Here is a 17,487-nt window from a genome sequence, read left to right on the forward strand (position 1 = left end):
AAGAAAATTAATGACCAATCATCATTTTATCCACTGATGATGAAATTTTCCTTAATATTTTGCTAAATCTAGCTCACTGTTTATCTGGGTTCTGATCTGAAATGGCAATCAAATCTGAATGTAAGATTTATATTACATATAAAAAAGCAAAAATATTTTGTTAAAATACCATGTGTAAATAATGTGGTATACTGTCTCAAAGATATAGTCTTTGTGTTATTATCATCTTTTTGGAATTCTGATAGAAGTTTATTTGACAGCTGTAACATTTAAAGTGATCAATATGCAGTATTTTAAAATACAATTCAAAACGCAAAGTCAACAAAAAAAATTCATTAGTTGGCACCTCATTTATAGTGTCACAATAAGGCTTCTGTCATCCTTCACAAAAGAAAAGTAAATAATTATTAGTGAAGAGAATATTCAGCACTTTACAATAACTAACTTTAAATAAATAAATATTATAAACACTTTATAATAACTAAATAAGATATTTAAAATTTAGAAGGGTAAGCACCACTGGATAACAGTTTCCTAATGCAACTGATATGTATCTTCATTTATAAAACATAATTGCATTTTCTAGTTTTATTCATGCAAATAAAAGTATGAAATAATTATAACATGCCACTTACCTGAAGTTAGGTATCATAGGTCAATCCAAATGTCTCTCTTTGAACAGAAGATAGTCACATAAAAAGAAATTAAGCAATTTCTCAGAATTGAAAAATAATAAGCTTCGGTAGAATATTCTTCTTCCTGATTCTTCCTCTGTGAAAGATGTCATTTCATTCATGACAATTGAGTATGGGAGAAAATTATCCTCAATACAAACAATAAATTTTAGTCTTTATCTGAATGAATGTTGTATGAAATTTTTATGATGAGTTGCCACACCATTTATTGAGTTATTACTTATGCAAAGATATAAGAATTATCATCATATAAAACACAGCTAAAATTTTTCTTAAAATTAAAGCATAGAACGTTATACATCTTTTATAATAATAATAATTTACCCCAAATGAGGACTATTACTTCTTTTTTATATGAGGACTTTTTTTTCTTTTTGCTTTTTGGGTCACACCCAGCGATGCTCAGGGGTTACTCCTGGCTCTGCACTCAGGAATTACTCCTGGCGGTGCTTGGGGGACCATATAGGATGCCGGGGATCGAACCCGGGTCGGCCGCGTGCAAGGCAAACGCCCTACCTGCTGTGCTATCGCTCCGGCCCCCTATATGAGGACTTTTAAACAGAAATAGTTCTTATTTTCATAAAACAACATATGATACTTATAAGACCTTAAATGTAAAAATATAGTTGCAGTTAAGTAATAAAGAATGTTTTGCATTTCTGTGCTGTATAAAGTACTTAGAGCAGAGGCTACAGAGAAAGAGGTAAAAGTAGGCAAAGATCGTTACATAGGCTGACTGTTGTGGCACTAATGGTAATTTTTCTGATATCTATGCATTTGTTTCCTTTGTTATACATCTAATATATCCAATATACTTTGGAAATAAATGAGAAATATGTTGATACAAAATAACTCTATAATAGATGTTGATTAAAAGCTGTCATTTTTTCTTTTGTGGTCTTTGCATTGAATGAATGACAGTTAAACGAAAAAAAATGTCAAATATGCATATACATCTCAAAGCAGAAGGAAAAGTAAAGATGGAAAGAACAATCATAGCATGGGTTTAATAACTGGCAGCAGGTAAGCTTAAATTTTCACATTATGTTTTGAAGTTTTTAACTAAATAGATTGATTATGCTGGGTAGGTTTGTAACAGCATCAAAAGGCTAAGCATTTGTTTAATGAAAAGACAACCAAACAATATGTATATATCATCATATATATATATCAAACAATATATGATGCATATATTGTTTGATATATAAAGATGAAGTAATATTTGATTGAAAGTTTTTATCACTTAATAATGTTTTCCATAGAGTAACATGCTGTAAACTTACCTCAGTGAACTCGGGTGAAATTAGACTATGAGGACCAAAGGTCTTTACTTTGGAGACATTTGTGCACAAATTATTTATCCCAGGCAGCAAAAGACCAGGGATTTTATCAGCAAATATTTAGCCTAAGCAATTCACAATGACATGTAAATTATTTCCAATTATTTTATAATCACCAAATTATTTGCTTCATGAAACTCATATTTTATGAAGTTATATAGAATATCTATGACATAATTAAATTCAACTTTACACATGGTTAAAGAGACTTTTCCCATATAAGTTATCCTGAGTAATGCGCTTACCGTTAGATTTTAATGACAGTTCTGCTAGTTAAGCCGCAACAGGAAGCATTCCACCCTAAATAATCAGATACTACTCTCTAAATTAATCTCTTAACAAAAATAGAGAGTAAAGAGATTTACGAGCAGTAGTAAAAATACATCCAAGTAAATTATATATAAAAAAATTAGGAATTGTCAACATGTCTTAAAACTCATAAAATGTTTATAAAGGAAGGATATTTTTTAAATATTCACATAACTTATCAGTCATACCAGAAATGTTACTTTATTACTATCAATCAAGCAGAGTAATCATTTATAATCCATTTTAGCAACTTAATACTACAGCAGTTTAAATATGATCAAAAAGTATTTCTAAAATTTCTCTGCAAATGGAACTCAAAGTTTAGCTCCTAGAAATCATCTTTGAAAGCTAGGTATCATACAAATTTGTTCAGAAGAATGGAGATAAAGTAGTGTGGCAATGCTTGCATTAATAGGCAATTGAAAGCTCTTGAGAATTATATCCCTACAGGCACTTCTAAACACACCCAGATAAATGTCATTAAAATATTGACTGTGGTAATGGCCCTGGACCACTTTCTAGTTTTGTATTATCATATGTCAAAAAATTTATGTTTTGCTAAGTAACCTTTACAAAGTTATTAATTGTGGATTTCTGGCACATGGGGGAGGCAAAACTGGGGACATTGGTTACAGGAAAAGTACACTGATGAAGGGATGAGTGTTGGAGCATTGTATGACTGAAACACAATCATGAACAGTCTTATAAATGAGTATGATTCAATGAGTATGGTGATTTAATTTAAAAAATTAGTTTTGTGAAAGATATAATTAATAGGAGATTACTTATATCAAGGGACAACATCTAGAATAGATATGGGGAAATGGAAGACAAAAGAAAAGATAACGAATATACATGTTCTGTGTTGGAGCCATAGCATAGTGGGTAGGGCATTTGCTTGCATGCGGCAGACCAGGGTTCGATTCCCAGTATCCCATATGGTTCCCTGAGCACCACCAGGAGTGATTCCTGAGTGAAGAGCCAGGAGTAACCTCTGAGCTTCACTGAGTGTATATATATATATATATATATATATATATATATATATATATATATATATATATATATATAACACATTCTTAGTTCTCTATAATTTTGATGGGAATAAAGGCATATTATAGAAACATTTGAGAAAAAAGCTCAAATTTCACAATTTTTATTCTTTCATATTGGTATCTATTTTTCTATCACTGAATAGTCACAAATTGTCTACATTGAACCTCACATATACAAATCTTCATTTATTTTCCTATCCTACACAAGTTTTGATTGAATTATTTAAGCCATCAGGAAAGCAAATTGAAGTAAGCAGGTAGATCTGGGTGTCCTCTGGCAATGAGTTCTTGAAATGTAATTTCTTCTTTGAAGTTAAAACACTGAAAGCCATTGTTTTCTCAGCTCAGTGTTCTGGTTCTGTTGCTGAATATTTTTCAAGACCAAATTTTCTTTGAATCCAAATATTGCACATTTACATAACTGTTCACTGTATCACTGTGACTGTCATCCCGTTGCTCATGGATTTGCTCAAGTGGGCACCAGTGATGTCTCCATTGTGAGACTTGCTGTGACTGTTTTTGGCATATAGAATATGCCACGGGCAGCTTGCCAGGCTCTGCCATGAGGGTGTGATATTCTTGGTAGCTTGCCTGGCTCTCCAAAAGGGACAGAGCAATAGAACTCAGATTGACTGCATGCAAGGCAAACACCTTACCTGCTGGGCTATCGCTCCAGCCCACCCCAAATACAAAGATACCTTAGTTAACTGTTCTCTTGTATCACTTGTTCTCCTGTTGATCTTCGATTTGCTTGAGCGGGTTACAGTAATGTCTCCATTGGTCCCTGTCACGTGCCAGTACAGCCCAATGATATCTGCTTTCTCCAGGCACCGGATGAGCCTCAAGTCATTCATTTAGGGATTTGACAAAGAAATCTGACTATCTAGTTGGTGGGGGGCCACGATGTCTTCTGAAGTCCCATGAAATCCAGTCAGTCAAAGCTCTAGTCCAGCAGTCATCTCTGAATTGCATTACATGACCAGCCCATCTGATTTTTGATATCTTGGCAAACGAGACAGCATCCCTGATTCTTGACCGTCGAAGAAGGTCAGAAATCCAGATTCCTTCTCTCACTTGAGTGAGATGTGACACTCCTAGCATAGCTCTTTCAATTCCTCTTTGAGACACCCAAATAGCGTTCTCATCCTGTTTGCGTAGGGCCTAGGTCTCTAAGGCATATGTTAGTGCAGGAAGAATGGTGGAATAGAAAAGATGTGCCCGGAGTTGGAGGTTCTTCATTCTCTTAACCACTTCTTTGACACTCTTGAAGGCATTCCACGCTGCTCTCTTCCTCCTGCACAGTTCTGGCACCATATCGTTCCTCATATTGATTTCTCGACCCAGGTACGTCTTGTTGAGATTCAGCTGCAGTTTGACCTTTCCACACTCGTGGTTTAAGTCAGTCAGCATTTGTGCCGCTTGGCTAATGTTTGGTGTTATAAGAATGATGTCATCATCAAAGCGGAGGTATAATTGCAACCGTCTATCTTCACTCCCATTCCTTCTCATTCTAGTCGTCACATGATGTTCTCGAGGGTGGCACTGAAGAGTTTTGGTGAAATGTTATCACCCTGTCGAGCCCCTCTCTTTATATCAGTGATCACTTCATTTGGAGAACACAGCCAGTTATGCTTTTGAAACTACTTCTGGCTCTGCTCTCAGGGATCACTCCTGACCTGGTTCAGGGGGACCATATACAGTGCTAGGGATCAAATCAGGGTCACTCTGCCTAAAGCTTGTTTGATGCCTAGCACTGCTTAAGCCACGCTGGAATATTTACAGTCCAAACTGAAAATTTCAACACTGCAATGAGACTATCTTGGTGACTTTTTCCATGCAATTTAATCCTATTTTTATAATTTTCAATTTTTTAATGAATCACCATGCTGTGCAGTTACAGATTTACAAACTTTCGTGATTATGTTTTAGTTATAAAATGATTGATTACCCATCCCTCCACCAGTGCATGTTTTCCCCCACCTATGTTCCTAGTATCCTTCCCACCACATCTACCCCAACTCCTCCACCTGCCAAAGGGAATGGCAGGCACATTCCTTTTTGCTCTCTCTCTCTCTCTCTCTCTCTCTCTCTCTCTCTCTCTCTCTCTCTCTCTCTCTCTCTCTCTCTCTCTCCTTTGGGGTGTTATGGTTTGCAATGTAGATAGTAAGTGGCCAACATGTTTAATCTATCTAGTCAATATATAACCTGTCTGAGATTAGAGAGTGATAGTTGTCAGAGCTGACATTCAAAAACTAGTTTGTCTTCATACCATTGGAATTAAACCTTGACCTAAGAGTGAAGTTTATTAGTCAAGAAATTTGACCATAAAGGAAGATTAGATTCATTTTAGGAAAATAAGAATGTAAATATCCTGATGATCTGGAATTGACTCTAAAGTTGGGAGAGATTATTAGAAGTCCTTGGAGTTTAATAGAAAAATTATGGGAAAAATTATGAATATTTTAAATATTTTTTATTTATGTAAGGGAAGGGGTCTCCAAAAGGGGCATTGGGGGTAAAAGTACAGCAGGTAGGCATTTGCCATGCATACAGCCAGCCTGGATTCTATCCTCAACATTGCATACGTCTCTCAAAGCACTGCCAGGAGTAATTCCTAAGTGCAAAGCCAGGAGTAACCCCTGAGCATTGCTGGGTGTGACCCAAAAAGCTATAAAAGCCAAAAAAAGATATTGGAAGTGCTGGAGAAACAATAAAAGGGTTAAGGCAATTGCCTTGCATGTGGCCAACCCTGATTTTATTCATGGTACTGTTAGTGATCCCTGAGCAAGCATGAAGTCAGGAATAATCCCTGAGCACTGCCAGGTATAGAGAGTTGCATAACTCTCGGAGACCCTGACAAACTACCGAGCGTATCCCACCCGCAAGGGCAGAGCCTGGGAAGCTACCAGTGGCCTATTCAATAGGCTAAAAACGGTAATGATAGGTCTCATTCCCCTGTCCCTGAAAGAGCCTCCAATCATTGGTAATGATGAGAAAGGAGAGGCTGCAAAAGATCTCAGAGCTCGGAGGAATAGAGATGTTACTGGTGCCCACTTGAGTAAATCGAGAAACAAGGGATGACAGTGATACAGTGATACTTTTTGCATGCATCTCCCATCCTGAGCAAGCCCTCCAAGCATCATTTACATAGTAGTCCCTTCTCTATCCCAGCTTCCTTTTCCCCCAAACAGTGAGATCGGATTCCAAGCCAAGAAACAATCTTCCTGGCCCTAATCTCTATTATTCTTGGGTGATAGTCTCTCATTCTGCTGCTTTATATTCCACAAATGATTGCAGTCATTCCGTCTGTCCCTCTCTGGGTCATGTCACTTAGCATGATATTCTCTATGTTGATGCACTTATATGCAAATTTCATGTATGGACGTTTCTCAATAAACTGGAAATTGAACTCCCATTTGACCCAGAAATGCCACTTCTGGGAATATATTCTAGAGATGCCAAATAAAAAAGGTACAAAAAAATAGAAATGACATGTGCACTTGTATGTTTATTGCAGCACTACTTACAATAGCCAGAATCTGGAAAAAACCCGAGTGCCTGAGAACAGATAACTGGTTAAAGAATCTTTAGTACATATAATTTAATTATTTTTTATTTGAATACGGCTTCTTGTAAATCCTGTATCCTCGGGCTCTTCCTAGGAGAAACTTTCTGTGCGGAGACTCTTTCCTCACAAAACAGTTCCAGGCTTACTCACAATTTCTTGCAAAGAGGAAACCACCCACATCCTCTTCCTCTCTGCCCATCAAGATGTGGCCCCAGATGGAGAGGGACTTTCATGAACATATACAAACAATATGAACTTTGTTTCTAATAATTGAAAGCCAAACACACTTCTTAAAATCTTCAATCTTCAAACTCAGAGTATGAATTGAAATCTAATTACTCACACAGTTTCACTGAAGAAAAACATACATAAATTTTATGAGGTCCTCAACATGTACTAGCCAAGAACAATAACAATATGTGCTATGTAGCAAGAATTGAGTTAGGTACACAACTAGATCCATTAAGGTCTTGTAGCTAATCCTGATTATCTTTCAACAAAAAATTATCTTTATTTCTGACATTTTCTGGGAGATTAAAATTCTGACAAAACTATTATTTTCTGGTATATCATACTGCTAGTAAAGCCAAAAAGGCTAATTTGAAAGTATATTGTAGACACTATGACCTTAATATAGGAGGTGAATATAGATTTGGGAGCATATTTCCTGAGGATAAGGGCACTTTTCCTGAAATATAGTATGAGAATATTGAAAAGAGAGTCGAAGAACAAAACTTGCTTCTGTATTTGTTTTTTTTAATGCAGATTACCTCGAATTTATAAATATTTTAGTACATCACAAAAAATAATTTAATTTTCAATCACTTTTTATAGGGAAGAATTCGGATTGTTTTTGTAATCACCATATAGTTACAGATTTACATCTTTCTTTTCAATAAAGTGATAATAAATAAAATCTCTAGATTTTAGACAATAGATTCAAAATAATTTTCCTTATAACTTTGACTATCCAGGAAGCCATTTCAAACTAATTGAGTGATTCTTTTGAAAGCAATGTTTGACACCAAACTTTCCTCAGTGTATTTTTCATTTCAGTATTTCTCAAAGTATAGATTAGGGGGTTGAACATAGGTGCAACAATGGTGTAAAATAACGCCAATATTTTGTCCTCAGGGTAAGTAATAGGGGGCCTAATGTAGCTAAAGATGACAGGTCCAAAACATAAGATAACCACCGTTATATGAGACCCACAGGTAGATAGTGCTTTGCGTTTCCCCTCAGCTGACTGATTTCTTAAAGTGAATAATATAATCCCATAAGATAAAGATAACACAACAAAGACTCCTAAGGCTATTATCCCAGCAAAGGCAAGTATGAGGACAGCGCTGATGTGGATATCAGTGCAGGCAAGCTGAAGTAAAGGAAAGATATCACAAAAATAATGATCAATTTCATTTGGACCACAGAAGGGTAAATTGATCGCTATTATGAAGATAGGAAAGGCATGGACAGCAGCACCAATCCAGGTTGCAAAGACAAGGAGGTTGCACCTTGTCCTGTTCATGATAATCATGTAGTGGAGGGGTTTGCAGATGGCAACGTAGCGATCATAAGCCATGACAGTAAGAATGAAGATTTCCACACCTCCAAAAAAGTGCATGGAAAAGACCTGTAATAGGCAGCTACCATAGGAAATGGTCTTTCTCTCTAATAGTAGGTCACCGATAAATTTAGGTGTAACTGTGGAGGTGTAGCATATGTCTATTGAAGACAAATGGGTGAGGAAATAGTACATTGGTTGATTATAAAGAGGGCTGCATTGGACAGAGATAAGAATCAGAAAGTTTCCTGCCAACAGGGTGATATAGCAGAGTAAGAAGAGCACAAAGCAGAATATTTGTAGGTTTTGGCCACAAGAAAGTCCAAGAAGGATGATTTCTGAGACATTTCTATAGCTTTCCATTTAATTTTGAAGAATATCACGCAATGTGAGTTATACACCTGAAAGAACTAAAACACAAATCATATTATAAATTAGAAAATATACATTAGTTGAATAAAATCATATTAAGTTTTATTTAAGTCCAGTTTTTTTGTCATGCCTGAATTTATACAGCTATTGTAATGTATTAATGAAGATGAAAATAATTTAGAATCTTACTTATCAGTATTCAAAATATTTACATTTGGATAATGAGTACTCTTAAAGCATAGTAAGTCAAAGTAACAGAAAGAAAGAAAAATATTTTTGTATTACAATAATTTTATGCCTTCTACTGATGATTTCTTTTATAAGATAGTTTCAAAGTACACTGTCTCAGTTGTTTTGAAATCATGAACACATCAACTTTTTAATTATTGAAAAGAAACTATAAGCTGAATTTTAAAAGCAAAATTGTACATTATTCTAATCTATATCATAAAACATTGCCAATTGTCTATTTTAAGCCAATGGAATTCTGGATATATTTCCAATTAAAGAGAAGTTTATTCAATAGCAGAATAAAGAATGCCAATTCATAAGTGTAGTTCTTGAAAATAACCAATGAAATATTAACAGTACTTGCTTGTACTTCTTTTTTTTATTTGTTTTGGGACCACACCCAGGGGTGCTAGAGATTACCCTAACCTCAGTGCTGAGGAATCATTCTGCAGGGGACCAGGGGACCATACTGGTTGACATGGATCGAACCATAATAGACCTCATCGAAGGAAAATATCTATCTAGAAATTATATAATCTCTCTGGCACTAAACTTCTTGCTTTCAGGCATATGATATATGATATGATATAATATGATATGTATATATGTATATGCATATGATATGATATGTAAAATTTACAATATATTTAAGATCATTAAGTTTTCCAAGAATATTTGTGCAATGACATATTTTTTACAAAATTTCATATTTTACCACAAGCTGAGGAACAAGTTTTAACAAAAGTGGAACAAAAACATAGAAGGAAACTTAAAGAGAGTTTTATAGTAGTTAATAATCAGTGGTATTTATTATAATTATGAACAAATGAGAAATTTAAAATTTGAATTCTTTATGTTCAAAGAATACATGAGACATTACTTCATTATTATAAAGCATTTTTACAACAAATAAAATTAAATTTCAGAAGTCACTTTACCTTCTGACAAGGTATTAGCACACTCCAGATAGTTACAAAACACTGGCTCAACTTTTTCTCTAGTTGGATATAGTGTGACAGTCACATCTATGAAGAGAACTTCTATTCTAAAATTTTTTTAAAGGTTGCTTTTTAAAATATATTATTTATAAAACATTAACTGTGCTTCATATATTCGGTATTGATGCTATTTATAATCTTTCAGAAATTTTGACTAAACTATTTAACAGCTAGAGCACTTAAAATTATTCATAATATAGTATGTCCATTACTTCAACTTAAGAATGCTTCTAGGTCCATAAAATGAAATCATGCTATTATTACTATTATTATTATTATTAGAGACTCTTACACGATTCCATTATACTAGTAGATCTTCTTTAGAAAAGACAGTGAGTATGATCTCTAGTGGTATTTAACATAATAACTAAAGAGAACTGAACCCAATTAGAAAGAGAGGTAAGCATCAATGGACTGCCTTCTACTTATTGACGCTGACACTGAGTATAGTGTATGACAAATAGTATTTTTTAAAGATATACTTTTTATAAACTAAAACTGATGATGATGGCTGGATAGATAGCACTGAGAACTGCTGGTATGATCAAAACCAAATAATTAAGCAGATTAATAAATGAGGGAGAGAAAACTGTTACATTAACGGCCTGGAGACAGTTTCAATATGGAAGCACTTGTATAACATGATCTCTCTTTTTAAAAGGAAGATAATTTTATAAAAACTAATCTTAAAATTTCACATAGATTATTCTCTCTCCTAACCTTCCCTCCTTCTTAGATGCCAGTTCCTTCATGATAAATGAAGATGAGAGCGAAAGAGTCTCGAGTAAAAGTAGAAAATAAAACTTTAGATCCTTTTTTGAGTAAAAAAGTATATTTCAGGTTCTACTTTATCACAATATGCATGTGTACAAACTTAAAAAGCAATTTTAACTTCACTGATTTTGTTACTTTGCTATCATTTTCCTTGTTTAAAGAAAATATAATCTTATGGAATTAGGATTCTTGCTTATTTGTAGAAAGTCATTGGCATTTGGTCTATAATAATTCTTAAAGTCCCATTCTGCATTCATGGCAAATAATCCCAGTGATATGTGTATTTAAAACAGAGCTAAACAGCGCGGAGAAGCCCCCTCCCAGCCCCCTGCCCGCCACAGCTCGGGGCTTCTCCTGAAGCCCCTGCCTGGCACCTTTCCGCCGCCGCCGTCGGATCCTGACCAATCCCCACTCTGCTGCTTAGGGGCGTGTCCTCATCTCAGGGGGCGTGGCCTAAAAAGTGGGCGTGGCCTCTTTCCGGAGCGGCCAACGCTAACGCAGCCGCAGTTATTTTTTTTTTACCATTCCATGCTTTCTCCTTTGGCCACAATTGATAGAATTCATTCCTTCAAAGAACTCCCTGAGGCCCTCCCTTTCCCCCACTTCCCACTGCCGTCTGCGTCTCCCGAGTTTCTGAAGTCACTCCCTGCTCGCCCGGCGCACCCCGTCTCCCGAACCGGCTTGTAACTGCGCACGTCCCCCCCATCAACAGGAAGACAATGGGGGCGTGGCCTGTGTCTTAGTGGGCGTGGTCTAAAGTGGGCGTGGCCTCCTCTCAGAGCGGCCAACACTAACGCGGCCGCAGTTATTCTTTGCTACCTCAGCTCAATCCGTACTGTGTATTCCTTTGAAAACTCACTTTTGCGATCTCAAACATTTACGCAAAATAGCCATTAGCTTAGGCTGACAGTATAAAAGCTATCAGTGAATAAGGGAAGTTTAGCACAATCGGAGCCCCTTCTTCCCACAAAAAGGAAGAGGAATAAATAACTACAAGGTTCCAACTCTGCACTTCCGTGACAATATGAAGAAGCAGCGAAAATCCCCTCCACGAAGAGAGGGAGAAGAAAAGATACTAGAAACCTCAAAAGAGTCTCCCAACATCTACGACCTCTCAGATAAACAATTCAGAGAGGAAATATGGAGGAGAGTCGACCTACTCCAAGCAACTATGGAACAGACATCCAATAAATTAAGGGAGGAGATGAATCAAGCGCTGGAACGGTCTACCAAGAAAATACAGGAAGAAATGAGAGCAGAAATGAGAGCAGAAATTTCAAACCTTCGAACGGAAGTCTCACAAATAAAGCAATCGGTAGATGAAATAAAAATCTCACTAGATGCCCTCAACAGCAGAATGACTACAGCCGAAGACAGAATCAGCGAGCTTGAGGATGAGCTGCAGAAAGCTTACAGACAGCAACAAATAATGGCCAAAGACCTCAAAATGGCTATAGAGCGAATCAGAGCCCTGGGGGATGACTTCAAGAGGAACAACATAAGAATCATTGGAGTACCAGAACCACAGGGAAGTAACCCCAATGAAAAAAACATAGTCAAAGACATCATCACTAAGAAATTCCCAGAGCTGGAGAAGGCAGGCGTCCAGATACAAGAAGTCCGAAGAGTGCCAGCAAAAAGAGACCCAAATAAAAAGACTCCAAGGCATATCATAGTCAGAATGGCGGATGCTGTAGATAGAGACACAATTCTACAAGTAGCAAGGTCAAAGAGGGAAATCACATACAAAGGAGCACCCCTCAGATTTACGGCCGATCTGTCAGAAGAAACCCTCCGAGCCCGAAGACAATGGTGGGACATAGTGAAAAAAGTCAACGAAATGAATGCCTCACCAAGAATACTTTATCCGGCTAAACTCTCACTCAAACTCGAAGGAACCATACACTACTTCTCGGATAAACAACAGCTCAGGTCCTTCATAGACTCAAAACCAATCTTGAAAGAAGGTCTAAAGGGGCTACTGTAAGACAAGGAGGAGCCCCATAAGAACAACAAATCCCACAGAAAGATGACACAAAACCACATCACAATAATCTCTCTCAATGTCAATGGCCTAAATGCACCTATCAAGAGACACAGAGTGGCTAAATGGATCCGGAAATTAAACCCAACATTCTGTTGCCTGCAAGAAACACACCTGAACAAACAGAGTAAACATAGACTCAAAGTCAAAGGATGGAAAACAATCCTCCAAGCAAACAACCCCCTTAAAAAAGCTGGAGTGGCCATCCTGGTATCCGACAACATAGATTTCAGGATGAAAAAGATCAAAAGGGACAGCAAAGGTCATTTTCTGTTTATCAAGGGATATGTACAACAGGAAGAAATCACACTCTTAAACGTATATGCTCCTAACAAACGACCAGCTAAATATTTAAAACGACTCCTAACAGACTTCAAAGAGGACATCACTAACAGCACAATTGTAGTCGGAGACTTCAATACGGCCTTATCACCTCTAGATAGATCCACAAGAACAAAACTCAACAAGGAAACACTGACCCTGAATGAAGAAATTGAAGAGAGAGGCCTAATAGACCTATACAGGGCCTTACACCCCAAAAAGAAAGAATACACATTCTTTTCCAGTGCACATGGAACATTTTCTAAAATAGACCATGTACTGGGCCCCAGAACATACCTCAATAGAATCGAAAAATAGAAATTGTATCAACCATCTTTTCAGACCACGATGCGCTGAAGATAGAAGCTAACCACCCACAAATACGGAAAATCAAATCAAACACCTGGAAATTAAACAATTCCATGTTGAACAATGAGTGGGTCAAGAAGGAAATCAAGGAAGAAATCAAAAGATACTTAGAAACAAATGAGAATGAAGACACGAGCTACCAAAACCTATGGGACGCAGCTAAAGCCGTGTTAAGGGGAAAATTTATAGCTCTCCAAGCATTCCTCAGGAAGGAAGAAAGGACCCACATAGATAGCTTGACTTCACGACTCAAGACCCTAGAAAAGGACCAGAGAAAGGACCCCAAACCAGACCGAAGGAAGGAAATAATAAAAATTAGAGCAGAAATTAATGACATCGAAACCAAAAAAACAATCCGAAAGATCAATGAAACAAAGAGTTGGTTCTTTGAGAAAATAAATAAGATTGATAAACCGCTAGCAAGTCTCACAAAGAAAGAAAGAGAGAAAACTCTAATAAATCGAATCAGAAATGAAAAGGGGGACATCATAACAGAAACCAGTGAGATTCAAAAGATCATTAGAGACTACTTTGAAAGTCTTTACGCCACAAAAAAGGAGAACCTAAAAGAAATGGATGGATTCCTTGATTCCTACAATCTCCCAAGACTGAAGAAAGAAGACCTGGAATACCTGAATAGACCCATCAATGTTAAGGAAATTGAAACGGTAATCAAAAACCTCCCCAAAAACAAAAGCCCAGGCCCAGATGGTTTCACTGGCGAATTCTTCCAAACATTTAAAGAAGACCTATTGCCTGTTTTCCTCAAACTTTTCCAGGAAATTGAAAAAACAGGAACTCTCCCAAACAGTTTCTATGAAGCACATATCTCCCTAATACCAAAAGCAAACAAAGACACCACTAAGAAAGAAAATTACAGACCAATTTCCCTGATGAACACCGATGCGAAGATCCTCAACAAAATACTAGCAAATAGGATCCAACAACTCATCAAAAAGATCATACATCACGACCAAGTGGGATTCATCCCAGAGATGCAAGGATGGTTTAACATTCGGAAATCAATCAACATAATCCAGCATATCAACAAAAGTAAAGATAAAAACCATATGATCATATCAATAGATGCAGAGAAAGCATTTGACAAGATCCAACATCCTTTCATGATGAAAACCCTCGCCAAAATGGGGTTTGGAGGAACTTTCCTCAAGATAGTCGAAGCCATCTATCACAAGCCTACGGCAAGCATTATCCTCAACGGGGAAAAACTAAGGGCCTTTCCTCTGAGATCAGGCACAAGACAAGGATGCCCACTCTCACCACTCCTCTTCAATATAGTACTGGAAGTACTTGCGATAGCTATTAGACAAGAAAAAGAGATTAAGGGCATCCAGATAGGAAGGGAAGAAATCAAACTCTCACTATTTGCAGACGACATGATACTATATCTAGAGAAGCCTAAAACCTCTACTAAGAAACTCTTAGAAACAATAGACTTATACAGTAAAGTTGCAGGCTACAAAATCAATACCCAAAAATCCATGGCCTTCATATATGCAAACAATGAGGCAGAGGAAAGGGACATGAAAAAAGCAATCCCATTCACAATCGTGCCCCAGAAAATCAGGTACCTCGGAATCAGCTTAACCAAGGAAGTAAAAGACCTTTACAAAGAAAACTACATAACGCTACTCCATGAAATCAAAGAGGACATGAGGAAATGGAAACATATACCCTGCTCGTGGATAGGGAGAATCAATGTTGTCAAAATGGCAATACTCCCTAAAGCATTATACAGATTCAATGCGATCCCTATAAATATACCCATGACATTCTTCAAAGAAATGGATCAAGCAATCCTAAAATTCATATGGAATAACAAACGTCCAAGGATAGCTAAAACAATTCTTGGGAAAAAGATGATGGGAGGCATCACCATCCCCAACCTCAAACTTTACTACAAAGCAGTAACAATTAAAACAGCATGGTACTGGAACAAAGGCAGAGCCGTAGACCAATGGAACAGGGTGGAATATCCCTACACACAACCCCAAATGTATGACCATCTAATCTTTGATAAGGGAGCAAGAGATGTGAAGTGGAGCAAGGAAAGCCTCTTTAACAAATGGTGCTGGCACAACTGGACAACCACATGCAAAAAAATGGGTTTAGACCTTGACCTGACACCATGCACAAAAGTCAGATCAAAATGGATTAAAGACCTCAACATTAGACCACAAACCATAAGGTACATTGAAGACAAGGTCGGCGAAACCCTCCACGATATTGAAGATAAAGGTATCTTCAAAGGTGACACGGAACCAAGCAATCTAGTAAAAACAGAGATCAACAAATGGGACTACATTAAACTAAAAAGCTTCTGCACCGCAAGAGATACAGTGACCAGAATCCAAAGACTATCCACAGAATGGGAAAGGATATTTACACAATACCCATCAGATAAGGGGTTGATATCAATGGTATATAAAGCACTGGTTGAGCTCTACAAGAAGAAAACATCCAACCCCATCAAAAAATGGGGCAAAGAAATGAACAGAAACTTTACCAAGGAAGAAATACGAATGGCCAAAAGGCACATGAAAAAGTGCTCTACATCACTAATCATCAGAGAGATGCAGATCAAAACAATCATGAGATACCACCTCACACCACAGAGACTAGCACACATCCAAAAGAACAAAAGCAACCGCTGTTGGAGAGGATGTGGGGAGAAAGGGACCCTTCTTCACTGCTGGTGGGAATGCCGACTGGTTCAGCCCTTCTGGAAAACAATTTGGACGACTCTCAAAAAATTAGATATTGAATTCCCATTTGACCCAGCAATACCACTGCTGGGAATATATCCCAGAGAGGCAAAAAAGTACAATCGAAACAACATCTGCACATGTATGTTCATCGCAGCACTGTTTACAATAGCCAGAATCTGGAAAAAACCCGAATGCCCCAGAACGGATGACTGGTTGAGGAAACTTTGGTACATCTATACAATGGAATACTATGCAGCTGTTAGAAAAAAGGAGGTCAAGAATTTTGTAGTTAAGTGGATGGGCATGAAAAGTTTCATGCTGAGTGAAATGAGTCAGAAAGAGAGAGACAGACATAGAAAGATTGCACTCATCTATGGTATATAGAATAACAGAGTGGGAGACTAACACCCAAGAACTGTAGAAATAAGTACCAGGAGGTTGACTCCAGGGCTTCGAGGCTGGCCTCACGTTCCGGGGAAAGGTCAACTCAGAGAAGCGATCACCAACTACATTGTAGTCGAAGGCCATGTGGGGGAAGGGAGTTGCGGGCTGAATGAGGGCTAGAGACTGAGCACAGCGGCCACTCAACACCTTTATTGCAAACCACAACAGCTAATTAGAGAGAGAAAACAGAAGGGAATGCCTTGCCACAGTGGCAGGGTGGGGTGGAGGGGAGATGGGATTGGGGAGGGTGGGAGGGACACTGGGTTTACGGGTGGTGGAGAATGGGCACTGGTGAAGGGATGGGTTCCCAAACTTTGTATGAGGGAAGTATAAGCACAAAAGTGTATAAATCTGTAACTGTACCCTCACGGTGATTCTCTAATTAAAAATAAATGAATTAAAAAAAATAAAAATAAAACAGATCTAAAATAAAGAGAAATGTGAGCAATGACAATTAGATCCGAAGGCAACATAGTGACATAAGATTGAGGACACCTTGCATGTAAGACTAGAGAAAAAGAATTAGGGGAAACACTTACTAAAGTGGTTAGAACACAGACATCACAGAGAGAATTTTTATTAAACGCTAGGAAATAAATGACCACTGTGATCCCTAAGTAAATTATTTAAACATTTTTTGCCTCTCCCTCTTTATATATATATATACATATATATAA

General features: G+C 37.3%; 1 protein-coding gene across 1 annotated transcript; it reads right to left on the reverse strand.

Annotated features, from left to right (window-relative positions):
• Window positions 1-7,955: 7,955 nt before the first annotated feature.
• LOC101548724 (olfactory receptor 4P4-like) lies at window positions 7,956-8,891 on the reverse strand. Its single transcript, XM_004621625.2, has one exon. It carries the CDS (start codon window positions 8,889-8,891, stop codon window positions 7,956-7,958), a length of 936 nt encoding a protein of 311 aa, XP_004621682.2.
• Between the last annotated feature and the right edge of the window lie 8,596 nt (window positions 8,892-17,487).

This window comes from Sorex araneus, chromosome 6, assembly GCF_027595985.1.
Source record: "Sorex araneus isolate mSorAra2 chromosome 6, mSorAra2.pri, whole genome shotgun sequence".
In the NCBI taxonomy this organism is placed as follows: Eukaryota; Metazoa; Chordata; class Mammalia; order Eulipotyphla; family Soricidae; genus Sorex; species Sorex araneus.

Excerpts from the sequence above, each read along its gene's own strand:
- LOC101548724 (XM_004621625.2), bottom strand. The coding sequence starts at position 8,891 with ATGGAAAGCTATAGAAATGTCTCAGAAATCATCCTTCTTGGACTTTCT.